The 21204-nt window shown below is 45.0% G+C and overlaps 3 protein-coding genes and 1 long non-coding RNA gene across 5 annotated transcripts; 2 read left to right on the plus strand and 2 right to left on the minus strand.

Annotated features, from left to right (window-relative positions):
* The first annotated feature begins 175 nt into the window (after window positions 1-175).
* Window positions 176-1654, plus strand: LOC143149656 (uncharacterized). The gene is made up of 5 exons (XM_076317230.1): window positions 176-531; window positions 699-901; window positions 1024-1147; window positions 1228-1429; window positions 1520-1654. Exons 1-5 carry the CDS (start codon window positions 481-483, stop codon window positions 1552-1554), a joined length of 615 nt encoding a protein of 204 aa, XP_076173345.1. The 5' UTR covers window positions 176-480; the 3' UTR covers window positions 1555-1654.
* Window positions 1655-1785: 131 nt separating this feature from the next.
* Sbat (LSMD1 domain-containing protein Sbat) lies at window positions 1786-2870 on the minus strand. Its single transcript, XM_076317241.1, has 2 exons — window positions 2474-2870; window positions 1786-2031 (listed from the first exon to the last, which is right to left on the minus strand). Exons 1-2 carry the CDS (start codon window positions 2534-2536, stop codon window positions 1789-1791), a joined length of 306 nt encoding a protein of 101 aa, XP_076173356.1. The 5' UTR covers window positions 2537-2870; the 3' UTR covers window positions 1786-1788.
* A 74-nt stretch (window positions 2871-2944) lies between these two features.
* LOC143149679 (uncharacterized) lies at window positions 2945-4514 on the minus strand. Its single transcript, XR_012992847.1, has 2 exons — window positions 3292-4514; window positions 2945-3046 (listed from the first exon to the last, which is right to left on the minus strand). It is a non-coding gene; the product is annotated as an uncharacterized LOC143149679 (long non-coding RNA).
* Window positions 4515-11354: 6840 nt separating this feature from the next.
* On the plus strand, window positions 11355-21129 carry LOC143144873 (purine nucleoside phosphorylase). Of its 2 annotated transcripts, none has more exons than XM_076307737.1 (6): window positions 11355-11698; window positions 17739-17833; window positions 17963-18171; window positions 18617-18792; window positions 19891-20081; window positions 20163-21129. In XM_076307737.1, the coding sequence occupies exons 1-6, from the start codon at window positions 11586-11588 to the stop codon at window positions 20393-20395; spliced, it is 1017 nt and encodes a 338-aa protein (XP_076163852.1). In that variant the 5' UTR covers window positions 11355-11585; the 3' UTR covers window positions 20396-21129. The 2 variants fall into 2 exon arrangements, with proteins under 2 accessions (XP_076163852.1, XP_076163860.1); XM_076307745.1 differs by having other exon boundaries at window positions 11356-11698; window positions 17993-18171.
* The last annotated feature ends 75 nt before the right edge of the window (window positions 21130-21204 follow it).

Raw genomic sequence — 21204 nt, forward strand, 5'->3', positions numbered from 1 at the left:
CATCTTCCATTCTTGTAAGTTCTCGATATTTTTTAAAATTAGAAATAAGGTTAAACGTTATAAACAGTAAATAATTTAATCATATTCTTAAACCTCAAGTATTATATGATTTACATTTATTTTTAGGTATGTGCACAATTTGTATTTTTGAAAGTGATTCTATACTGTACAACTAGATAGCTCTGAGGTCGTATCAAAGTCGAAAGTACGAGCAAAACATCGCAGAGTTTGTAAACAAATGCAAGAGTGTTTATTCGATCGAAATTTTCACATTATTTTAATTAATTTTTAAATGTACAAATCTAGTACATATTACAATAATTAATATGTGAATTAGAAACTTTTTTTCTAACTTCAGATAAATTACAGAGATAGTGGATCATACTTTAACCATATCGTCAATGATTTTATAAAGCAAATAATTTTGTTTAGTATTTGTTACAGTCAATTTTTTGTCATTACTCTTATTCGTTAAAAATTATGTTCTCTTATACGTTTCGAACACTGCTGAAAAGGGCTGGCCCTGTTATGGTAAAATTTCTTTTAAATAACAAATACTCTGTAATCTTACGCAATACAAATTAATATGAAATATAAATGTTCTACTTGAAACTGATTTTTTAAAATCGAATTTAATTTATGTTAATAAATCTGTGGAAAATAACATTTGCAAAATTAATATCGCATTTGTCTTCCAGTGCGTTACAAGTTTTGTATTTAACAATCACTCGGAAACTAAGAAACCTTTACCGAACGATAAATTAAATCTTGACCCTCCTGATATTAAAAAATTAACTATTGAATATATGATACAACAATCGACAATAGATTCTATAAATAATGCAACTCAAACATTAACCATTGTGTATATGGCTATAATGAGAACAAGTAGCGAATATAAGTAAGATTTGTATGTTTTTGTTACAAGTACATAAGGTTCTGTTGACATAAAATTGTATAAAAAATAAAGAGATTAACATTGTTACAGTCACATTCATAAAAATAATAAAAATTATTTTTCAGAATTTTGTTAGGTTCATTGATTTCTCTTTTGACGGAATCCTTGGAATTTAATTTTAGCGACGAACAGTGGGACTCAATAGTCAAAGTAAGATCAAAAGTGGAAAACAAAAAAGAAAAGCTAAACGTAAGACGGAATAAAATAAATTTGTGTCGGTATATATTGCAACCGTAACAAATGTTTTAAAATATATTCTTTTTTATCAGAAATTAACAGGGTACATTCAATATGTACAAAATCTAGCAGTAGCAGCTTCGGATCTAAGTTATTTATCTGGAATGGACAACCTGTCGTTTACTCTTTCTCAACAACTCGACGACATATTAAAACGTATAAAGACAGAAGTTGACTGTATCGCAACACTCGAAGAAGAATATTGCAGTGTACAAGCACAATGCATTAAAAATTGTAAGTGCAACATAATTGTTAGATTTAAAGTAAATGAAATATTATAAACGAGCTAAACGTAGATAACTTTGTTTCGCTTTTACATTTCAGCAAATAAAACAAACGATAACGAGTCTCCCGATTAATGTGAACAGGTGTATTTGTTTATTTGTTGGTTAAAATGTATTTATATCATTTTGAGTAATAAATAATAACATAGCAAAAATAAAGTAACCTTCTATCTTATTATTTCTTTCTTTAATAAACTTATTCGCATTGTATAAATTGTCAAAGTATCGAAGTAACAAGTGGTCAATATTTAGTACAAGAAAACGAAGGACAGTGGATTATGTACAGCTAATTTAAAAGACTGTAGGTGCTCAAGCATCAAGATGTATTGTTACAATATGTCTACCAGGTATCATTGCCAAACCAAGAGATCTTGCTTCTGTATAATCCTCGGATAGATATTCCGAACACGATCTCAAAATCACATTAGCATCACGATCGGTACATAAAAATACACCCATTAAGACTCGACCATCTGTCATTTTTATTCGTAAGTTTCGGTTCAGCCATCCACGCAATTTCTGTCTCGCAGGAGAGTCCTTCGTATTAACAGCCTATCACAATTGCATAAATAAATTTACACTAACTTTGTTTGTAACGTACACATGTTATCGATAAGTAAAAAATATTTAACACCGATTAAATTATAAGCAATTCGGCCAGGAAACCTAGGAATTTGTAAAGACAATATTTTGTTTACATTGACATTTAGTAATCTCTCTCAAAGCTCGATTTCTTAGCAATATAACGTCTTGTACTTTTTTCACAATAATAAATATTGTATAAAAAATCAAGAATCAAGTGATATAACATGATATGTAAATGCAGAAATATATCAATCAATAAAATATAACTGGACATAATCAAAAGGTTAAATATCTTGTCAATGAAAATACACATAACCTTTTATGGTAATATATTTGTCGAAGGTCACGATATAAAAATATTACGAACAAAGCCGATCGAATTGCAATCGTGTAAAATACTCGAATTTACCTCTCCATTTTCATGGACGCAATCGTCGTTCGTTACGTTGGAAACATTGTGCCATTCTTTCATGTCTGTATATTAACAATTCAAATATTGTTTCGAATAAAAATAAGTAATTCAATTTGACAAAATACTTCACAAAATTACTTCACAAATAAACTGAATCGTTTCTCGTGCTACTCTTACATATCCATTGATTCTATCGGAGCACATTTGCAACTAAACTTTCTCAGAAGATAACATTTTTCATACTATCGGAACACATATAAAGATCAAAAGAAAGTGTTGATTTCTAAATTGTAAATATTTTAAAAGTCGATACGAATTAGAATTAAAAATTGTTTCTACTAGTGGCAATTTAATTGTTACGATAATTTGCAACGAATTTGAACAACAATATCACAGCACAGACGAGATTAGAATTGATGTTTCACCTAACAAGAGTTGGTGCCACAAACGAGATGTAGAATAGACGGTTCATCTTGGGGGAGTTGGTGTCACACGATCTGATATACCGACGTTGTAAAATATCAGTGGTTTTGAAGCGACCTTTTCATTTAAGAACGGTGAATCTGAGAACTATATCCAACCGAATCATCAAAGTCAATAAAGGTAGTAAACGTAGGAAACTCGTTCTGGTACGTTATTTGCGTATCTATAAAATTTATCGGTCTCGGAAAATATTGTAACAAGCTCTATTTATTGTCACATACGGAACTTGGAACATTTTACCAACACGAAACGAACAATATTCTCAATGATATAACCACACTTGACAGGTTAATAAAATTGTCCAAGTTCCATTTATTCTTACATATTCGTACATATTTTTTTATTCTCCGGTTACCGAACATTTCATTCTCCCGGGAGCCTCCGGGATAGACGGACGTCTCCATTTTGGGCACCTGGACACTCCGCGGACTACCATGGATACCGGTTGATCTCTTGGTAACGGTGCCGATCACTGATAGCCGGTGGGCCGGTGGTCACTACTGGCGACCACTCTCTAACTTTTTTTTCTCTTAACTGTTTCACTTATTTTCTTTGTTCCTACACATTCATTCATTTGTTTCATACACACACATTGTTTTATCCTGTTTATTATTTGCACGATTGCTTCGTTTATTGTTTGTGTCTCTACATAACTGTATTCAACCATTGACCAATTTTATATATTTGTCGCGGACGTTTCTCTTACTCGTTAGCTGGGTATATCCGAAAACGAAGAACGAAGAGGACTCCTTCGTTTCATCTACCGTCGGATCTTTAATTTTAAGCTCGGTCTGGGCCAGTTTTAAACTCACTGTGTACAAATATTTGTGCTCTGCCAAGTGATTATCGAATCTTTAGCTTATTTTTGCTCGTCCTCTCAAATCCACCGACATTTTACAATGTCCATATTTCTATTTAGGGAAATATCTTAGTGGAAATTTATAGTATAGATTCCTATACTTTGTAGCGCTTACATCTTATTCCAATTCGAATCGATAACGTTTGAAGTTTGTTCCGTGTCTCGTCCGTTGGATGTCACACGATCTAAAATATCGTCTTCGTATAGTATCAATGGTGTCGATCGCAAAAAACTTTTAAACTCATTGGACTCGAAGCTTGACGCGACAACAAATGAAACTTGGTGTATTCTAGCTAGATATTATATATGTTCTCGCACTTTAAGAAACAACTGTAGATTCGCGGGTTTCGTCACGAGGTTACTACGAACGGAAATTCGATGGGAAATATTGGGTTGTCCGGAAAGTCGTTTCGTTTTCGGTGAAAATGAAACACGATTCTTTCAGAGTGTACAAACATTTTATTAAAATATACATTCTCCATTTTGGAAAACGAAATCACTTTCCGAACAAACCAATAGACGTGCATTACTTTTACGATAAACATTATTAAAGCGCGGAGACAGAAGAAATCAACGATCGTCGTTCCTTCGATACGCGGTTCACGTAGATTATCCTACTTCGGTAGGATTTAATTTCGCGGGGAATATGTCACAGTGTTATCGATATTATTTCTGCGACGAACGTGTATGCAACTATTCTAACGTTCGTTCGTAATACAATATTTACGCGCGATTATACTTTTAAATGGCCTCCCGCGATAATTTAACGGAGTTCAACGATAAATAAGAACCCCAGCGAATCACTCTCAAACACCCACGATGATCAGTCGGGACGATTTCGTAACGCTCGTGTCTATTTATCTTTGCCGCACAAAAGCAATAATATGCAGTGCCGTCGAGAGGAAGAGGCATTTCTCCTCTCTCTGTTCCACGACACGGGAATCTTGCACCGTGGCTTTTACAAATCGATTATTTCGAGAACGAAGCAACGCACGAAAGAAATACGTTCCATGTTATCGATCCGACCTTTCAACCCTTCGCTTCAACCCTTCAACTTTTCCGCTATCAGAAACTAGCAAATGAAATCTTTCGAATCGTGTAATTAATTTCAAACGAAGCATTTCCGTTTCAACTTTGGCGGCGCTAAATTAATATGTTAGAGGAAGGAAAGAATGGAAATAGGAAAAGGAGTGGGGGTAGTAAGCGTTTCATCCCGGGCCTGCTAGTGGACTCGTCAGTAAGGCATCCTAGCAGGCCCTGCCTTATACGCCGGGACATTGGAAGATCGGTAAGAGGTCGTACTACTATATATATAGCGATCGGAGCAGGTACGGGAACTTGCGGGAAACGGTTGGTGGTGAGTTTCCCTCTGGTGGCAAGCGTGGGTAGTGCCGCCACATAACCCCCTTGCCAGTGGTAAACGATACTTTGAAGTTCCGTCCTGATGTCCCAGTGGCGTAGGTATTTGTTCCGTAGTTCGGTTTGGCACAACAGGCACAGGAGGAGGTTGTCCAGAGCGGTGGAAGAGAAGAATGCTTCTTTTTCGTAGTAAGGCCCAGCTGCTGTCGATTGCGGAATACGCGTGGCGAGCATCGTTTGCTCAAGCCGCGTTTTCGCTTGTTGTCCGACGTTGATGCGTGCGCGTACCAGTATTTATGAAACGCATCGGTGTGGTCGGTGAATAATGTCGACAAAGCTGCCTGCTGTCCTCCTGGGGTTGATCCTGATGGTTAGCCGGGAGTATAGCGTCCGTGTCGTCGCTGGCAGGTTGAGGAGTCAACCCTCGGAGAGGGGGATTAACGAAAATCGGCCTTTACGTTGCGTTCCTTCCATCGTCTTGTGCTGCACCTTGTACTGCTGCTGTGCTGTTGTCCAGAAGGTTGCGTTGGTTCTTAGACGGGGTCACCACTTTGGCGGCGCTAAATTAAAGTATGTTAGTAGAAGGAAAGAACGGAGATATAAGGAAGTGGGGATAAGCGTTTCATCCCGGGCCTGCTAGTGGACTCGTCAGTAAGGCATCCTAGCAGGCCCTGCCTTATACGCCGGGACATTGGAAGATCGGTAAGAGGTCGTACTACTATATATATAGCGATCGGAGCAGGTACGGGAACTTGCGGGAAACGGTTGGTGGTGAGTTTCCCTCTGGTGGCAAGCGTGGGTAGTGCCGCCACACAACGTTTCGTATACATATGTTTACATCTTGCGAGAAAGGAGTAATTGAATTTTAATTTCGATTCCAAAGCACGATGGATTTCCGAATCGGAGAGAAGTACACCGAATCGAGCGGCGATCGAGGATCGCCACTCGAGTGGAAAGGGTTAACGGAGAATCACGTTTCCGCGCGGATCGTAGCGCGCGCGTATTTCTTCGCGCGTTTTAGGTAAGCTCCTTTGGAGCCGACCGAACCACCGGTGCGCTTTCCGCGAGAAAAATTGATACTTCGTATCGAAAGAACACCCATTCGCGGTATACGAAAGTGACTTTTATCGTTTCGCGTATCGTCACGGTTGTTCCACGTTCTCGAGATTACGTTCCGCCGGGCGGGAAACTAACGGAAAAGATTCACGAGTTACGCGATTACGATTCCTTCGACTTTATCGAAGGAAGGTAACGACACCGTGGTCGAGGCGCTTTGTTTCTCGCGAAAAAGGATCTACGGCTGGTGCTATCGCACCAGCGGTGTTTTTCAAACGTGTTTCCGTACAACTCGACGCAACAGTAAACGATACGATGGAAAGAAAGATGGTTCGTTGGATGTTTGCGCGGCATTCGTCGAACAACGATCAAGTGTTTACGATAGAACACCGCTGGTGAAGAAATGAACGTTCCCGATGAATATTACCTTTGGTACGAATGCAACAATGATCCTAAGAGTGCCTAAGACGTCGATAGCGAATGATCGATGTCAGTTTTAAGGACGCGGAAGGGTCGTCAACGGTTCGGCTATTCTTCTTTTGGGTTTTTTCTAGCCAGTTCCAAGTCGAGAGTCACGAAGACCACACGATACTGTCGTCGTTCACGTCAAGGCATATCACTGTACACTTGTTTCTTCGGACTTTCTATTCTCGTATGTACAAAAACTATACTACTGGATACGCGAGATCCCTGCGTATTATAATAAACTATACATGATAATCTGAACTTTACAACAATTACTGTTCGGAGGCTCGTTGGTCCGATCGTGAAATCGAGCGACGTAATTGGCGATTACGGTGGTCGATGGTGAGCGAATAGACGAAAAAAAGAGTTTCGTTCGCGCGATTATTCGTTCATCGTGATCCGGATCGCGATTATAGAAAGAAAGAGAGAGGGAGAGAGAGAGAGATAAAAGTGGAAGAATTGTAAAAGCTGGGTGAACGCGAGCGGTCGGCGAATTTTCGGTCGATAAACGAATTCTCCGAGTGGCAGTATCGGGAGGTGAAATCGTGAACTGTTGCGCGTCGAGGGACGCTCGGGCGTAAACAAGATCCGTTACCACGCCGAAACGCGTTAATTACACGGTATTCCGTTTAGTTTGTTCGATGCCCGTCCGTTCGATAATAATATCGAGGGTAAACAAATTAAAATTCGACAGATGCCACGGTCCCAAGCGGGCCGCGCGTACTTTCAACGTTCGTTGCGACCTACCCGTCGTTTCCAATTGGTCTCCGTTGAATACCATTGAAAGTTTCCGGTACTCGTTCCCTATTCTTTTTCTCTACCGCCCCGTACCGTCCCAACCGTTCGTTCGGCCCACGGCTGTATAAAGTTTCAATTAGGAAAGTTCGGTGACGGTGAAAATCTGTCCCGCGGAACAGCGCCCCGCCGAAATTTGTTTACGACCGAACGGCGGTGGTTCTTTGTAGACGATCGGCGAAATTATGCGTTAGCTCGTTGCATCGCAAAGTAGCCACCGACTCGCGACGCGGGATAGAACCGAGAACCGAATTTACCGCTGCTTTCGAAGCCGCGTTTCGTCGACGCGCGTTATCCACTCGCGATTACCGCGACGCTGGTGATCGTAAATCTCTTCGAAATATGTTCAGCGCAGGCGTCGATTATCGTACGACATTTCTTATCGTTATCGATCGATCGATTTCTCCTTGTCCGTGATATACGAAGGTCACGATCTTGACCTTGGGCTCGCATCGCTTTTATCACCGAGAGCAATTACATCGAGTCTCTCGGCTCGAGTACGCTTCGGAGTAGAATCTAAGCAACCACGCGAGAGAGTCTGTTGAGTTTATTACTTATATTTCACCGACCGGATGTGTCCGCGATGCGGTGCAACGACCGGGTAGATGGTCGTTCGTCCTGCTCCGGCCAATGAATTATGTTTGCAATTATTTAAGCGGAATAAAATAAAGTTATTCAACAGAGTCCGGCATAGATTTCTAAAGTTCGCAGCGTACGAACTCGGCCCGTATACGGATGTTTCCGACGACGATTGTGACTCAGTTTCGCGCGAACCGAACCTTGAATCCACAGAGATTCCTGGAGCGGTTGTTGATTTTTCCAGACAAAATGTTAAATAATCGATCTTTGCGTTCTCTCCAGGTCTTTCGGGTTTCTTCGTACTGTTCTACCCTGCAGGTATTCGTCGAGTATTCTCCGATTCTAGCGGTACTCGGGAAAAGCTAGTAAAGAAACAACCCGCGTAGAAGATAACGTTGTACTTTCTTATAATTTCTTTCGAGAAAAATAGAGGTTGCATCGTCTTAATCCTTCGGAGACGCACACTCGGGTCCTTTCCACTCGAAACGATTAGTTCCTACGTACCGTTTGATTTAACAAAGAATGTACGTCGATATTTGCGATAGTTTCGTAGAAAAGAGCTTGTCACGTTTTGGACGACTCACCTTGTACAATGATTTCGCGTAAGAAAGAACCCGGTACAAAGAAATACTCGGTGTCTCTCAGTGTTGCGATTCCATTCTAAACCGTTGGATGCGATCGAATCGCCCAATAACGACGATATGCGAGATCAAGCGCGTCGCTGCAACGCTACGATTCTCTTTACCATTGTACCATTTCGGCTTCTGGGCAACGCCTCGTCTTTATTCACTTTGTCGGTGAAAAATAACGTCGGTTGCGGCCGACAAAGAACAACGAGTAACGCGTTCGATCGTTTAATCATCGAGGCGGATTCTTTGCAAATAACGTGTACCGATCGCGCGTTGCGCTACGTCACGAGCCGATAACGTACTCGAAAGCGAACAAATCGTGCATCGATTTCAGCAATAATTCGAACTTATTGTTCTTTACGCGAGTCGATCGGATCAACAATAACGAACAAAGAATCTCGATGATTTCCGATCTCGTCGAAACTTCTGTCGCCGAATTTTCGATCTCAACGGATAAATCGAAAACAGCGGTAGGACGTGTTGCAAGAGGATACTTTCTACGCACGTGTCTACCTTTGACCTTAACCCTTTCGCAGCGTATTTAAATTTTTGAATCGTTCTCGAAAAGTGTCGATTGCCGACCCAATGGAAAAGTTTTGAATTTTTAACCATTCTCGTACTTTTTTCGTCAATAGCGTAACCTCTGTCGCAAAAATAAGGGGATAAGTAATTTTAGAACAAACTAATAACTCTCGGCAGTGTTTTCGATCCAGCAAACGCCACTATTCCGCTGCTGGTAATAATTTCACGTTTATAGATCGTGTGTTAGTTTATTTCCTTTGTCTCGGTTGTTTTACGATTCGAAGATAGAATTGCTTTTGGAGGTAGTCGAGAATGATATTCGAGGAACAAACGGTGGAGCGGATATATCGGAGAACGTTTCCGTACATCGCGGTACTTACTTTCGAGCTGAAAATTTTCTCCCGTTCGATCGCACGCTCCGAGTTTTCGGAGAAAAACTGTCCCGTAAGGAACGGGTGTTTTTATCGCAACGAACGGACCAGGAAGTGCCGGATAATAGGTTCAGACGCAGAAAAACGACGCGTTACGAGGAGGCGAGGTCTCGAAGATGAAAAATTCGTTGCGTTCAAATTCGTAGAAGTCATCGGCTACGGTCGTTGCCGATCGAATACGCGCAAGCGTGACGAGCGAAATAGTTGCTCCGTTACTAAACAAACGAGTAGGCTGTGTTGACGGTGAATGATTATCGGCGCACGATAAAAACGCAATTGTTTACGCGCGATATCTTCCGTTCCGTCGAGATTGGATTTGCGAAACCTTTGGTGTAAACAATGATAATCATTTTCGCGCGAAAAATATTCCTGTGTAAAAAGCGATCGGTATCACGGATTAGCGATTTCGATACGCAGTGTCTCTGATAAACAATCGTGATCGACTCGTTAAAATATTCTCGTTCTCGCGGAATTGATCGTACTCGATATTACCGATACGTTCGAGGTACTCGGGCCTCAATGGTTTTGGTTCTATGGGGAAGATCGTATCGGTTTTCCTTTTGTATCTCACTATGAATTTTGTATCTTCCAATACGAAAAGCCTCTACGTTTAACTTTCCTTGGTCGAGAAATCGCGACGAGATCGGATCCTGATGGAATGGTAACGGTTCGTTGCCAATAGCTTCCTAGAATTTGACTTTTAACGAGGCTCGAGCACGGCACGTTTACCGAGGTATCGGGAAGGGGACCCCAAAAAAATTAGATAACGGAAACGCTGTCGTTTCGAATTCGATGGAACTTTGCGTTGTTCCTAGTGAGTAACAAGTTTCCATAATAATAATATTAATAATGATAAAAATAATTTATGGGTACCAATGGGAAGAACGAGGCTCGAGCTCGACACGTATACCTAGGTATCGGGACCCCAACAAAATTGGATAACGGAAATGCTGTCGTTTCGAATTCGATGGAACTTTGCGTTGTTCGTGGCGAGTAACAGGTTTTCATAGTAATAATAGTAATAATAATAATAATAATAATAATAATAATAATTTGTGGGTATCAATGGGAAGAACCCTTTATTACAAAAGGCACATTAAAGCGTTCGCTACCACGCAAACGTATCTGTGATAAATTTTCGACAAGAGGAGCAGATCGTACCTAATCTGCTTACACAGGAAATGCTTTTGTATCCCGGTCCGATGTTACAACGCGTTAATTTAACCGTTGATATATTTAACTTTGTTAAAACGCGATCAACTCTTCCCTCGAGTAGTAAAATTCGATCGTTGGTAAAGGTTTTTATCGTTTCGCGGGTTTTATTTCTGAGAGATCCGTTCGCCCTTTCGAAATAAAATTTACCAAGGAAGAAGAGAAACTCACGGCCACCGATACGGCTGGTACTTCGCGAATCGAAAGAACGGATCGGACGAACGAGTCTCGTTTTAAGAAACGGTTTATTCACGGTCTTGCGTAACACACGCGTAGCGTAAAATAAAAGCCAATCGGATTGTGTACGTATTTCATTCAGTTCGATGGTACACGTATCCGGGGTTATTGTAGCGCGACACAAATAACGATGCACGACAGTGGTTGCAATTGAAGCAATTAACTCCTAATGGGTTATCATCGCACGCCCCTACTTTCCGGTGATTCTCCGTCTCGACTTACGCGAGGATTGGGGGCAGTACGAACTATACGTTCGAAACGATTGGTCGGTCAGTGGTCTCGAGTTTACGTATAAAACCGGCGACGAGTCGAGTCGCGGCAGCCACTAGCCGCAGAGTTTCGTAAAAAACGAACGCGTGTGGCCGTATCGGGCGCGACGCGTACCTTTTATCTCGTTTTGTTCTCGTCGCGTCTCGTTCGATCGCGCGCGAACGGATTTCGAATTGGACGCGATCGGGCCATCGATCACGTCCGTTGGAACAATGCCTTTCGAGAAGTTCGACGCCTCCATCGGCCACAACTCGTACCAGCATCTCCAACGACCCGCGAACAACGAGTTCTTGCACACGAACGTCAAGCATTTGCACCACAGCACGTAAGTCGATCGCCCGTGAACTCGTTAACGAACTGTGCGCGCTGCTACGGGATTAAGAACGATCCGTATGCTCACGCGCGGTACAGAGCGTTGGGCCGCGAGTGATCGTTGCCGCGTCGAGGAGTCGCCGGATCGGTAAAACTTACGGACGTTTATCCTCGGACGATCGACGCGTTTCTGTTATGCGAGTGGTGGACGGTAACGGTGATACCAAAGTGCCCGCGTCGAACACGCAACGCGCAGGTGTCGCGCGGAAACTCGACACAGTGAATGGTGCAAAAAGTGGACGCGGGAATTCGCACGGGAACCTTGTAACGGAACTGACGGCGAATCGACGATGAGACGGTGATTCGAATAGTCGATGCGGGAACGAATCGTGTTCTTCGTGATGTTTCTCGAGTGAAGTTTCGCCAAGATCTCGAGAACCGTTTTCGTTGCGACGAACGATACGGAACGCAACGAAAATATTTTACTTCACGAGTGGGCCGACGCGCGACAAAACGATCGTTGTTCTCGATTTTCCTGTAAACGGGACGGACGTCACGGAGCAACGACGAAACGAAATAACGCGGTGAAAAATTCGCGACCGACCTGTACGTATTTCCGTTGTTCGTTCTTGCTTCGATCGCGGTGAACGGAAGAAAACTTGTTCGGGACAAAGAGCGAACGTTGCCGAACGGACAATCGAGCGTGATTTTAGTACGATTGCCGTTTCAACGGCGAGTCGAATTCCTATCGAAAAGGGGACCGAACGGAGCTCGAGGAATTACATCGAAACGACGAATCCATTTCCGGTGCACTCATTAACGTCGAAAGAGTTTGGCACCGTTCGCAGACCGGCCACTTGAAACAAACGTTACGGAACTCTCGGTTAGTAAACAACGCGAAACGGTACTGGATACGTATTACGCGCTCTCTAGAGTGTATATGAAATTTACAAACGCAACTGGATACTCTCCCTCTCTCTCTCTCTCTCTTTATCCCGGAATCCCCGCGTTATTTCAGTGCTTCTGTATCGCGGTGCTTGGCTAATTGCGAAAGTTAACGGTCCACCATCGAATTATCTCGCGTTCGACGATATTCGTCGATCGTAAATTTCGCATCCAATCGCTCGAATGGAAAAGTTCGAGAGCGAAAAAATTCTCGACAGTCACGACACGTGATTCCAACGAATCGTCGCCGAAGCAGCGTCGAAGCTTACAGCGAGCTACGAAATTTTTTGTCCAGAGCGCGCGTGAATCATCGACGATACGTTTCACGCGTTAGTGTAACGCGTTAAATCGTTCTTGAAAACCGATCGCGACCCGTATACAATTTTCCGATAGACGTTCCCGAGCTTTACGAAAGTTCGTTATCTAACGAGGGTTCGTGTCGATACGACGAAACGAAAATCTCGATAAAACTGACTGGTAAATATTTTTCTCAGATGGATTCGATATTTTAATCCGCGAGACGATAACGTAACAAACTTTTATGCAACAACAACAACGATACCGTGTCCGTTGCGTCGTTCGAAATTGCATAACATCGAACAGCGTGGACGCGAAACTCGGTTAGATCGCTATTAAGCTCGATCGAGGAACGACGAGATGAATGCAACGGTCGATGATGGAGCAACGAAGCGAAAACAAACATTTTCTTTACGACGCGGATTAAAATTGATTCGAAACGCGACTCCAGCGTAGCGACTAGCGTATCTATCGAACGTACGCAGCGGCGATTCGTCGATGAAGCGATAAAGAGTATTTACCATCCGAGTAATCGCGGATCGTAGGTGAAAGTTTACGAAGAATGCCAAGATGCGTGTCTTGCGAAACCTTTTCGCTTCTTTCGACGAGTTTCTACGATTTTAGACCGAACGTTTTCGAATATTCCGTATCACGGAGGGAAAGAGGGAACGGTTTGGCATTCAAGTGGAACGCGGTCATTTTTTCTCCGCGAAATAATAGGTTGCTCGATAAGTTTCCTCGTTCGATAAGAAACGGAGCTGTTACGTTCGTCGTTTTATTTTTCCGAAGATCGTACCACTGTTTCGCGAACACGTGTGAAGTTTCGCGTAGATCTATCGACTCGTTCGTATATTTGCGTGTATCACGGTAACGGAGCTATTGCGTTCAAAGCGTCGTAGAATTGTTTTTTTTACGATGGGAAAAAACGACGAAACTTATCGAACAAGTTGATGCAACTATCGAAAGGGGAATCGCGCACCATCGGCACCATGGATAATCCCAGTTTCCTTGCACCCGTTCGACGCGTGGAAGCACACGACGAGGCAACGCGCCAAACGGCATCTCCGACTTCGTGTTCCGAAGCGTCCAATTAGAAGTTTCGAGCGTTCATACTTGGATTTTGTTTATTTAATCGAGCAAACAGACCGGGCCACGGGAAAACCGCGGCCAACACAAACAAGAATTATCTGAACGCAACGGATGCGAATGACGTTGACGGCGACGTTTCAGCGAATCGAACCGAAGAGAAAGATAGCGCTAATCGTCTCCGCGACTTACGATCAATTTCTTCGACGTTTCGTAATCCGTTGCATTATTAGATCGTTATCGCTGAACGGACGTTCCGCGCGAGCTTCTTCGAGCCGATCGATTCGTCGCTGGAACGTTCCAGTTTGTCGTTTCTTCTAATTCGCTCGTTAAAACGAATTGGATGGTCGATCCCCGTTCGAAGAACGTATTAAACGACCGTTCGACCGACGATAAAAATCGTAACATCGAACATCCTGTGAACGATTGTTCCGTGCGGAGTAATCGGACCCGCGAAACATCGCGAAACCTAACCCAGAGTTAACCCGGACCGTATTAAACGACGATAGAAATCGTAACTCGAACATCCCGTGGACGATTGTATCGTACCGAGTAATCGGACCTGCCAAACGTCGCGAAACTTAACCCAGACCGTATTAAACGACAATTCGACCAACGATAAAAATCGTAACTCGAACATCCCGTGGACGATTGTTCCGTTCGGAGTAACAGGATCTACGAAACGTCGCGAAACCTAACCCAGGCCTAACCCAGACCGTATTAACCCTTTGCACCCGAGGCTTCTTTGCTACCAGAAACCGACGCCTCGAGAAAATCCTTCGAGTCGTAAAATTCATCTGGAATGGAACATTTTTATATACTTTGCGTACATTTGTTTACACTCTACGAGAACGTGATATTTAAATTCCAACTTGAATTCCAAACCAGCAAGTTTTCCCGGATCGAGAATAGTACACTGAATTAGGTGGCGACCGAGGGTTAACCCTTTGCACTCGAGCCTTCTTTGCTACCGGAAACCGACGCCTCGAGGAAATCCTTCAAGTCGTAAAATTCCTCTGGAATGGAACATTTTTGTACACTTCGCGTACACGCGTTACGTTTAAATGTCCAATTTGAATTCCAAACCACCAAGTTTTCCCGGATCGAAAATAGTCCACCGAATTAGGTAGCGAGCGAGGATCTCCTCTCGAGTCCAAAGGATTGAACGACAATTCGAAATAGAAATCGTGACTCGAACATCCCGTGATCGATCGTTCCCGTCTACTCTACGAAACGTCGCGAAACCTAACCCAGACCGTATTAAACGACGATTCGACCGACGATAGAAATCGTAACTCGAACATCACGTGGACGATTGTTCCGTACCGAGTAATCGGACCCGCGAAACGTCGCGAAAATTGCCGCGGAACGAAACGCGGCACGGAAGAATTTCTGATTTAATTACGACGACCCTCCTGCCCCTCGTCGTCCCCCTCCCCCTCCCCCCCCCCCCGCGTTCGTTATATCGATCGTCTTTCCAGCATCCGCGTTTGCATTCCCCGTTTCGTTTGCCCGGGATGAATTTTTACTCGATACATTTAATATTTACCGCGCACTCCGCGTCGACTCTTCCGCCTCCCGGTCTCTCGCGCCCCGTCTCGTCCCATCCCGGCCCCTTGGCCCCCTCGTCTCGGTCTCCCAGTGTTCGCGCTCGAATCGGCGCATAGAAATCCGAGTGGCATTAAACTTTTTGCAAGAACGTTGAAAGTTTCGCTCCGAAGGCGGCCGCGGCCGCGGCCGCGGACCCGCCCGCTCGATATTTCTCCGTATTCCGGAGACTTTTCCGCGGCGCTCTTATCCACTTGGCGAAACCGCGCGATGAGAAAATGGGACGCGTAGCTGAAAGCGGTACTTCATCCGTACGTAGTCGAACGCCGTGGCGTTTCGCGGACAGAGATCGCGAAACGGTACGCGGCCTACCTACCTACGTGTTGTATCGCGGTACGAGGAAAAACGTCCCGACCTTTTCCAACGGGATATCTGGACGTTTAAGCGTATACCTCGATACGCGGCTGAGGTCTCCTATCCGCGAATCGTTCGCGGTAACCGCGGAACGATTAAACCCGAAGAAGGAGGACGCCCCTCCGCCGGCGTCGCGCATTCGTATACGAGATCAGAGCCGCCGATATTCTAGCCAGATTCGCGGAGGACGACGTCATTGAATCCTCGCGATGCCTCGGAGCGATGCGCATTCACGTCGTTATAATAATCGTCGACCTCGCATTTGCCATTCATAACGGGGACCGTACAATCCCGTTTTACGGCGGAGCATCCGCGAATGCGGTTGGTCTAATGACGTTTGGCATACCCGCGGCTATATCAAAGCTTCTCCGCGAGACGCCCGGGCGAACCGATTCTCAGACGCGCGTCTGAATACGAACGGTTCGACCCCGGGTTGCATCGGGCGACGCGAATGCATATTCAAGCGTATATTCGACGAGTCATTGTTCGATGTCCCTTATGGGTGCGCGTCCCGATCATCACCGCGCCGGAAACCTTCGTCTCGCTGTCCCCGATCGCGAAATCGTTCCCTGAAAATTTACCCGAACGGCGCGAATTTTTCCATACGGTGCAAACCGTGCCAAGATCGGTCTCGTTCGTCCATTCGGATGCGTACTCGAGTCTCGTTGCGCGGTAAAAAAAAAAAAATGGTCCCAATGGTACGCAAGAGAGGGCCTCCGTTCTCGTTCCGAGTCGCGAGCATCTTCGGTTAAACGCGTGGTCTCGCGGAAGATTCTCGAGCAGTCGCGATCTCATTTTTTTTTTTTAAAGTTATTCTCGGATCGTGACCCTGGATCGAGCGAATATCTCCGCGCGAGCACGTTCGGGGTCGAGCGAAATTTGACCGATTGTCGGAAATCGTACGATAAGCGACGCGGTACCGAAAGAAGGAGGAGGATGCGAGCGAATTTCGTACAGAAGCGTAAATAATACTCGATTCCGTCACACGTAGCGTTACGCCCGAGGGCAGCTTATTCGCTCGGATGCATGGAAACTCCGCTTGTGCATCTGTGCGTAGACCCGGTCCCCGAACGAGCGAGCGAACGCATTCTGCATTTGTGCACGCGTGGATGCATACACGGTAGATGAGTTGCGCGCGGGACGCGTACACGCGTAAACACGTTACGCCCGCGTACGTATTCCGATGCATGATTTGTAATACCTACGAAGCCTACGTTCGGCTTAAATCCGCCGCTATTTGAGCCTGTTAGCAGTTTAACAGGTAACTGCACCGTTTTGTGGCAGTTTCACGGTGGAATTATGTTGCCGGACCAACCGCACGGAACCCCACCGAACCGCTCGTTCCTCCGTCATCGATGCAACTTATGGTACGCGGCGACGAGTCGGTGCCATTATACCGACAATTTATGCGCGACACCTGTGACTTGTTAAAAACGGCCCGTATCGCGCGAAAACGATCGATCGAACGACATCGCGGACCTTTGAAATTTTCAACCTCGACGACGATTATTTCACTCGCGGCAGGTCGGACCGGACCGAAATGGCCGAAATGTCTTTCGAATGCATCGTATACGAACCGCGTGTAGGGTTACGGTTGAATCTCGATCGACGAAACGAAGAGATCGATTCGAATATCGGTTCGACGACTTGCTCGCGCGAGTGGATAGAAAAGATTTCCGCGTTTACATCGATCCTATTTTATCGGAGGATCTACGATTCTCGTCGATGCTTCACCCGAGTATCAAAAGATCGCTTTCTTTCAGCTATACGTTCGAGGCCCTGCAAGAATCGGCGCAGTACCTCTTGGACCGCATCAGAATCAAGCCAAGGATCGGAATAATATGCGGCAGCGGACTAGGTGAGAAACGTTTCGCTAGATCGCTCCGTCTCGCTGAAATACACACGGGATTGTTTATCGGTTATTATTCGTCGTTGGTATCGAGGGTTGTCGCCTATTGTTGCGAATGTACTGTCTATTTTCGAACAGGAACAAATGAACAAAACGAGTTGTGTCCAGGTTTGCTGGCGGATTCCCTCGAGGACAAGCAGTTCTTTCCTTACGAGGAAATCCCACATTTCCCTACATCTACCGTCAAGGGTCACACAGGTCAGATGGTCTTTGGTTACCTACAGAATGTGCCGGTGATGTGTATGCAGGGACGATTTCATTATTACGAAGGTTACCCGCTCTGGAAGGTAAACATAAACGTACACACTGGTAAGACGGAGTAATTCTAATCGCTACGGAACGAAAATTAAAAGTTAATTGCGAGCAATTCGCTCGGTCGGGACCGTCGATTGTTTCGTAATTGCGATCGTTGCAGAGTAACGAACAATGGTGTTTCGGTGTCGTGGTCCCGATAGTTTCTCGTTTCTTCGGTTATTTATTTATTTATTTATTTGCATCGTAACGCGTCCGTAAGCAATACCGCGTCAACGTAAACGATCTTGTACTCGCGCGGTTCCCGTTGAAACGTGACGCGTTCGATTCGTCTTAAAATCGACCGTTAACGTCGTAGAGGTCGTCTTTTTCTTACGTTTCTTACGAGTTTTTCTTACGTTGGAAGAAAACTTGGCCGATTCCCGGGTAAAATTTTCATCGAAACACCGAGAACGCTTATCCTCTCTTTTCTTCGCACAGTGCTCGATGCCGGTAAGAGTTATGAAGCTCGTGGGCGTGACTCATCTGATTGCGACAAACGCAGCGGGAGGTCTAAATCCCACGTACAAGGTTGGCGACATTATGATGGTGAAGGATCACGTGAACATGATGGGTTTTGCGGGGAATAACCCGCTTCAAGGACCCAACGACGACAGGTATCTTCTTCCCGCTCTTCCTGCCCGTGTCGCGTTATGAAACAGTTTCTCGCGTTATTCCGTTCGTTCGCGTCCTACACCGAGGAGCTTCCACGTCGAGCTATTCCAGAGGGTAAGGGGGGAGGGATAGGGAGGGAGGGGAGGGTGGGTTCCTTACTTTCTCGCGATTTGCAATTTTCACGGTTCGAGAGGAGCAAAGCGATCAAAGCGCCGCCGCTTCGACGGGCCAGAAATTAGCGACGGATGGTGTCATCGTCATCGTCGTCGTCTTCGTCGTCTTCGTCGTCGTCTTCGTCGTAGTCGTAGTCGTAGTCGTAGTCGTCGTAGTCGTCGTCGTTGTCGTCGTTGCTTCGATCGCGTTCGAGCGAAACAAAGAACGGAAGAGAGGAGTCGAGTGCGACGGATCGAAAGGGGCCGAGCGAAAAGGGAAAATAAGAACGAAAAAAAGAAGAAACGGACGCAGAGAGACGGGGTAGCGAGATTCACGGCGTGAACAGCAATGAATTCGAATCCGCTTCCACTCGACAAAGGCTTTCGGGGTCGTTTCTGGAAGGAAAGTCGTCGTCGTCGTCGTCGTCGTCGTCGTCGTCGACGCTCGTTCGTTCGCTCGCTCGCGGAATCGCGGCGGAGCTCGACGACGTTCCGGAAAGGTTTCGCCAGCTCGAAGACACGAGAGGGGGTGGGACGACGGGCTGCACGAGAACGAATAAAATTAATTTATTCCATCGGAACAACCCCTTGAATCGAATTGATGAACTATTTACTCGACGACATAAAGAATCTGATTGACGTATTTACGCAAGAATTTCCCTCTAGCTTCCCACGTTAGACTGCTTCTTCCATTTCTCTTCCTTCCTTCGTTCTTCCGTATCCGTCTCCCGGTCTCGTTCGTTTTTTCGGTCGAGCTTACGTCGACCTTTCGTCCGACGAAAGGCTTGCGAATAGCTGGCCTCTCTCTCTCTCTCCCTCTTGATCTCCCCCCCTTGTCTTTCCTTAACAACCCTTGATATTAATGGAGTCGATAAAACACGGTTGTCAATTTTCTACTCGAGGATTGTTTCCAGATCCTTTCACGGAGCCTCTTTGCTCGTCTTTCAGATTCGGCCCGAGGTTCCCGCCCATGAACAAAGCCTACAACGACACGCTTCTAAAAATAGGCCAACAAGTAGCAACGGAGATGGGCATCGCCGATATCGTACACAAAGGGGTGTACACGTGCCTGGGTGGGCCGAATTTCGAGACTGTTGCCGAATTGAAGATGTTGAGGATGGTCGGCGTCGACGCGGTCGGTCAGTACAACGAACCGCGTTACTCGGCAGCTCGAAGGCTGCTCTCGCTCGTACACGAATTACCTTCGATTAAACGTTTAGGTATGTCCACCGTTCACGAAGTGATCACCGCCAGACATTGCGACCTGGTGGTCTTTGCCTTCAGCTTGATCACGAACGAGTGCATCACGGAGTACGAGAACCACGAGGAAACGAATCACGAAGAGGTGATGGGCGTAGGAAAAGCGAGGCAACAGTTGATCCGGGATTACGTGTCGGGTATCGTGAAACGTGTGCAGGACACGTTCAAGTTGGAAACGCAACGATTGGAGTAATTTATCCGTTCGCGTTAACCCCATCGCCCTGGTCCAAGTGTCCACGAACGTGTACCGTCTAGCGATACAATTACTCCCACCTAAGGGTCTTCGATAAGGAACCGTGTAGAAAAAGTTTGTCGACTCTAAACGATTCCTTTGTCGTAAGAAACACGAATAAACGCAACGTAACGGGACAATCGATAATGTTACAGAGGAGTTGATGCGTTAACGTTGAATTAACGATTGTCCTCGTTTGTTCGAGAGTGTCCGTACCGAGTCGATCGAGTGTATCGCCGTAATTGTGACGCCGTTACAGACCTATCGAGAGCAACGGAAACGTAACTCGAGATACTTGTGCTACACAATTTCCGGCGTATCGATAAGGTAACGCTCGAGATGCTCCCGAACTCGCGAACTATGTTCGAGATGTAAGAAAAACGTTCGCGTTGCGAGCTTTGAAAATTCGCGGAGTGTCGAAAGATAAAGCCAACGGATTTAGTAGCCATGTGTTTCGCGCGCCGAATATGGTTCACAAAGGGTAGGGGATACGTAGACACGATCCAAAGTATTCTGTACGCGCATTGTACCTTCCAAGGGATCGAATTCGGGAATCGATTTTGTCCAAATGGTGTCGCACGTGTCGTTAATAAATAGGATAAGTAGGTACGAGGCTCGCGGGACGTGCGATGTAAATCGAAAAGAGATCGGAAAAACGACGATTATAGTTGAAAATAAACGACTCATTGAAGAGATACCTAGACAACATTTGATTAACTTTACCCGAAAGGCATGCGGTTTACGGATCAGCGATGCGCGATCAACCGTAT

The sequence above is a fragment of the Ptiloglossa arizonensis genome, chromosome 1, assembly GCF_051014685.1.
Source record: "Ptiloglossa arizonensis isolate GNS036 chromosome 1, iyPtiAriz1_principal, whole genome shotgun sequence".
NCBI classification, from domain to species: domain Eukaryota; kingdom Metazoa; phylum Arthropoda; class Insecta; order Hymenoptera; family Colletidae; genus Ptiloglossa; species Ptiloglossa arizonensis.

Coding starts and splice junctions, on each gene's coding strand:
- LOC143149656 (XM_076317230.1), top strand. CDS start 481: ATGTTCTCTTATACGTTTCGAACACTGCTGAAAAGGGCTGGCCCTGTT. Junction 532..698: donor AAAGGGCTGGCCCTGTTATG/GTAAAATTTCTT, acceptor TTTGTCTTCCAG/TGCGTTACAAGTTTTGTATT. Junction 1,148..1,227: donor ACAAAAAAGAAAAGCTAAAC/GTAAGACGGAAT, acceptor CTTTTTTATCAG/AAATTAACAGGGTACATTCA.
- Sbat (XM_076317241.1), bottom strand. CDS start 2,536: ATGAAAGAATGGCACAATGTTTCCAACGTAACGAACGACGATTGCGTC. Junction 2,032..2,473: donor GCGTCCATGAAAATGGAGAG/GTAAATTCGAGT, acceptor CAATTGTGATAG/GCTGTTAATACGAAGGACTC.
- LOC143144873 (XM_076307737.1), top strand. CDS start 11,586: ATGCCTTTCGAGAAGTTCGACGCCTCCATCGGCCACAACTCGTACCAG. Junction 17,834..17,962: donor AATATGCGGCAGCGGACTAG/GTGAGAAACGTT, acceptor ATTTTCGAACAG/GAACAAATGAACAAAACGAG. Junction 18,793..19,890: donor CAAGGACCCAACGACGACAG/GTATCTTCTTCC, acceptor CTCGTCTTTCAG/ATTCGGCCCGAGGTTCCCGC.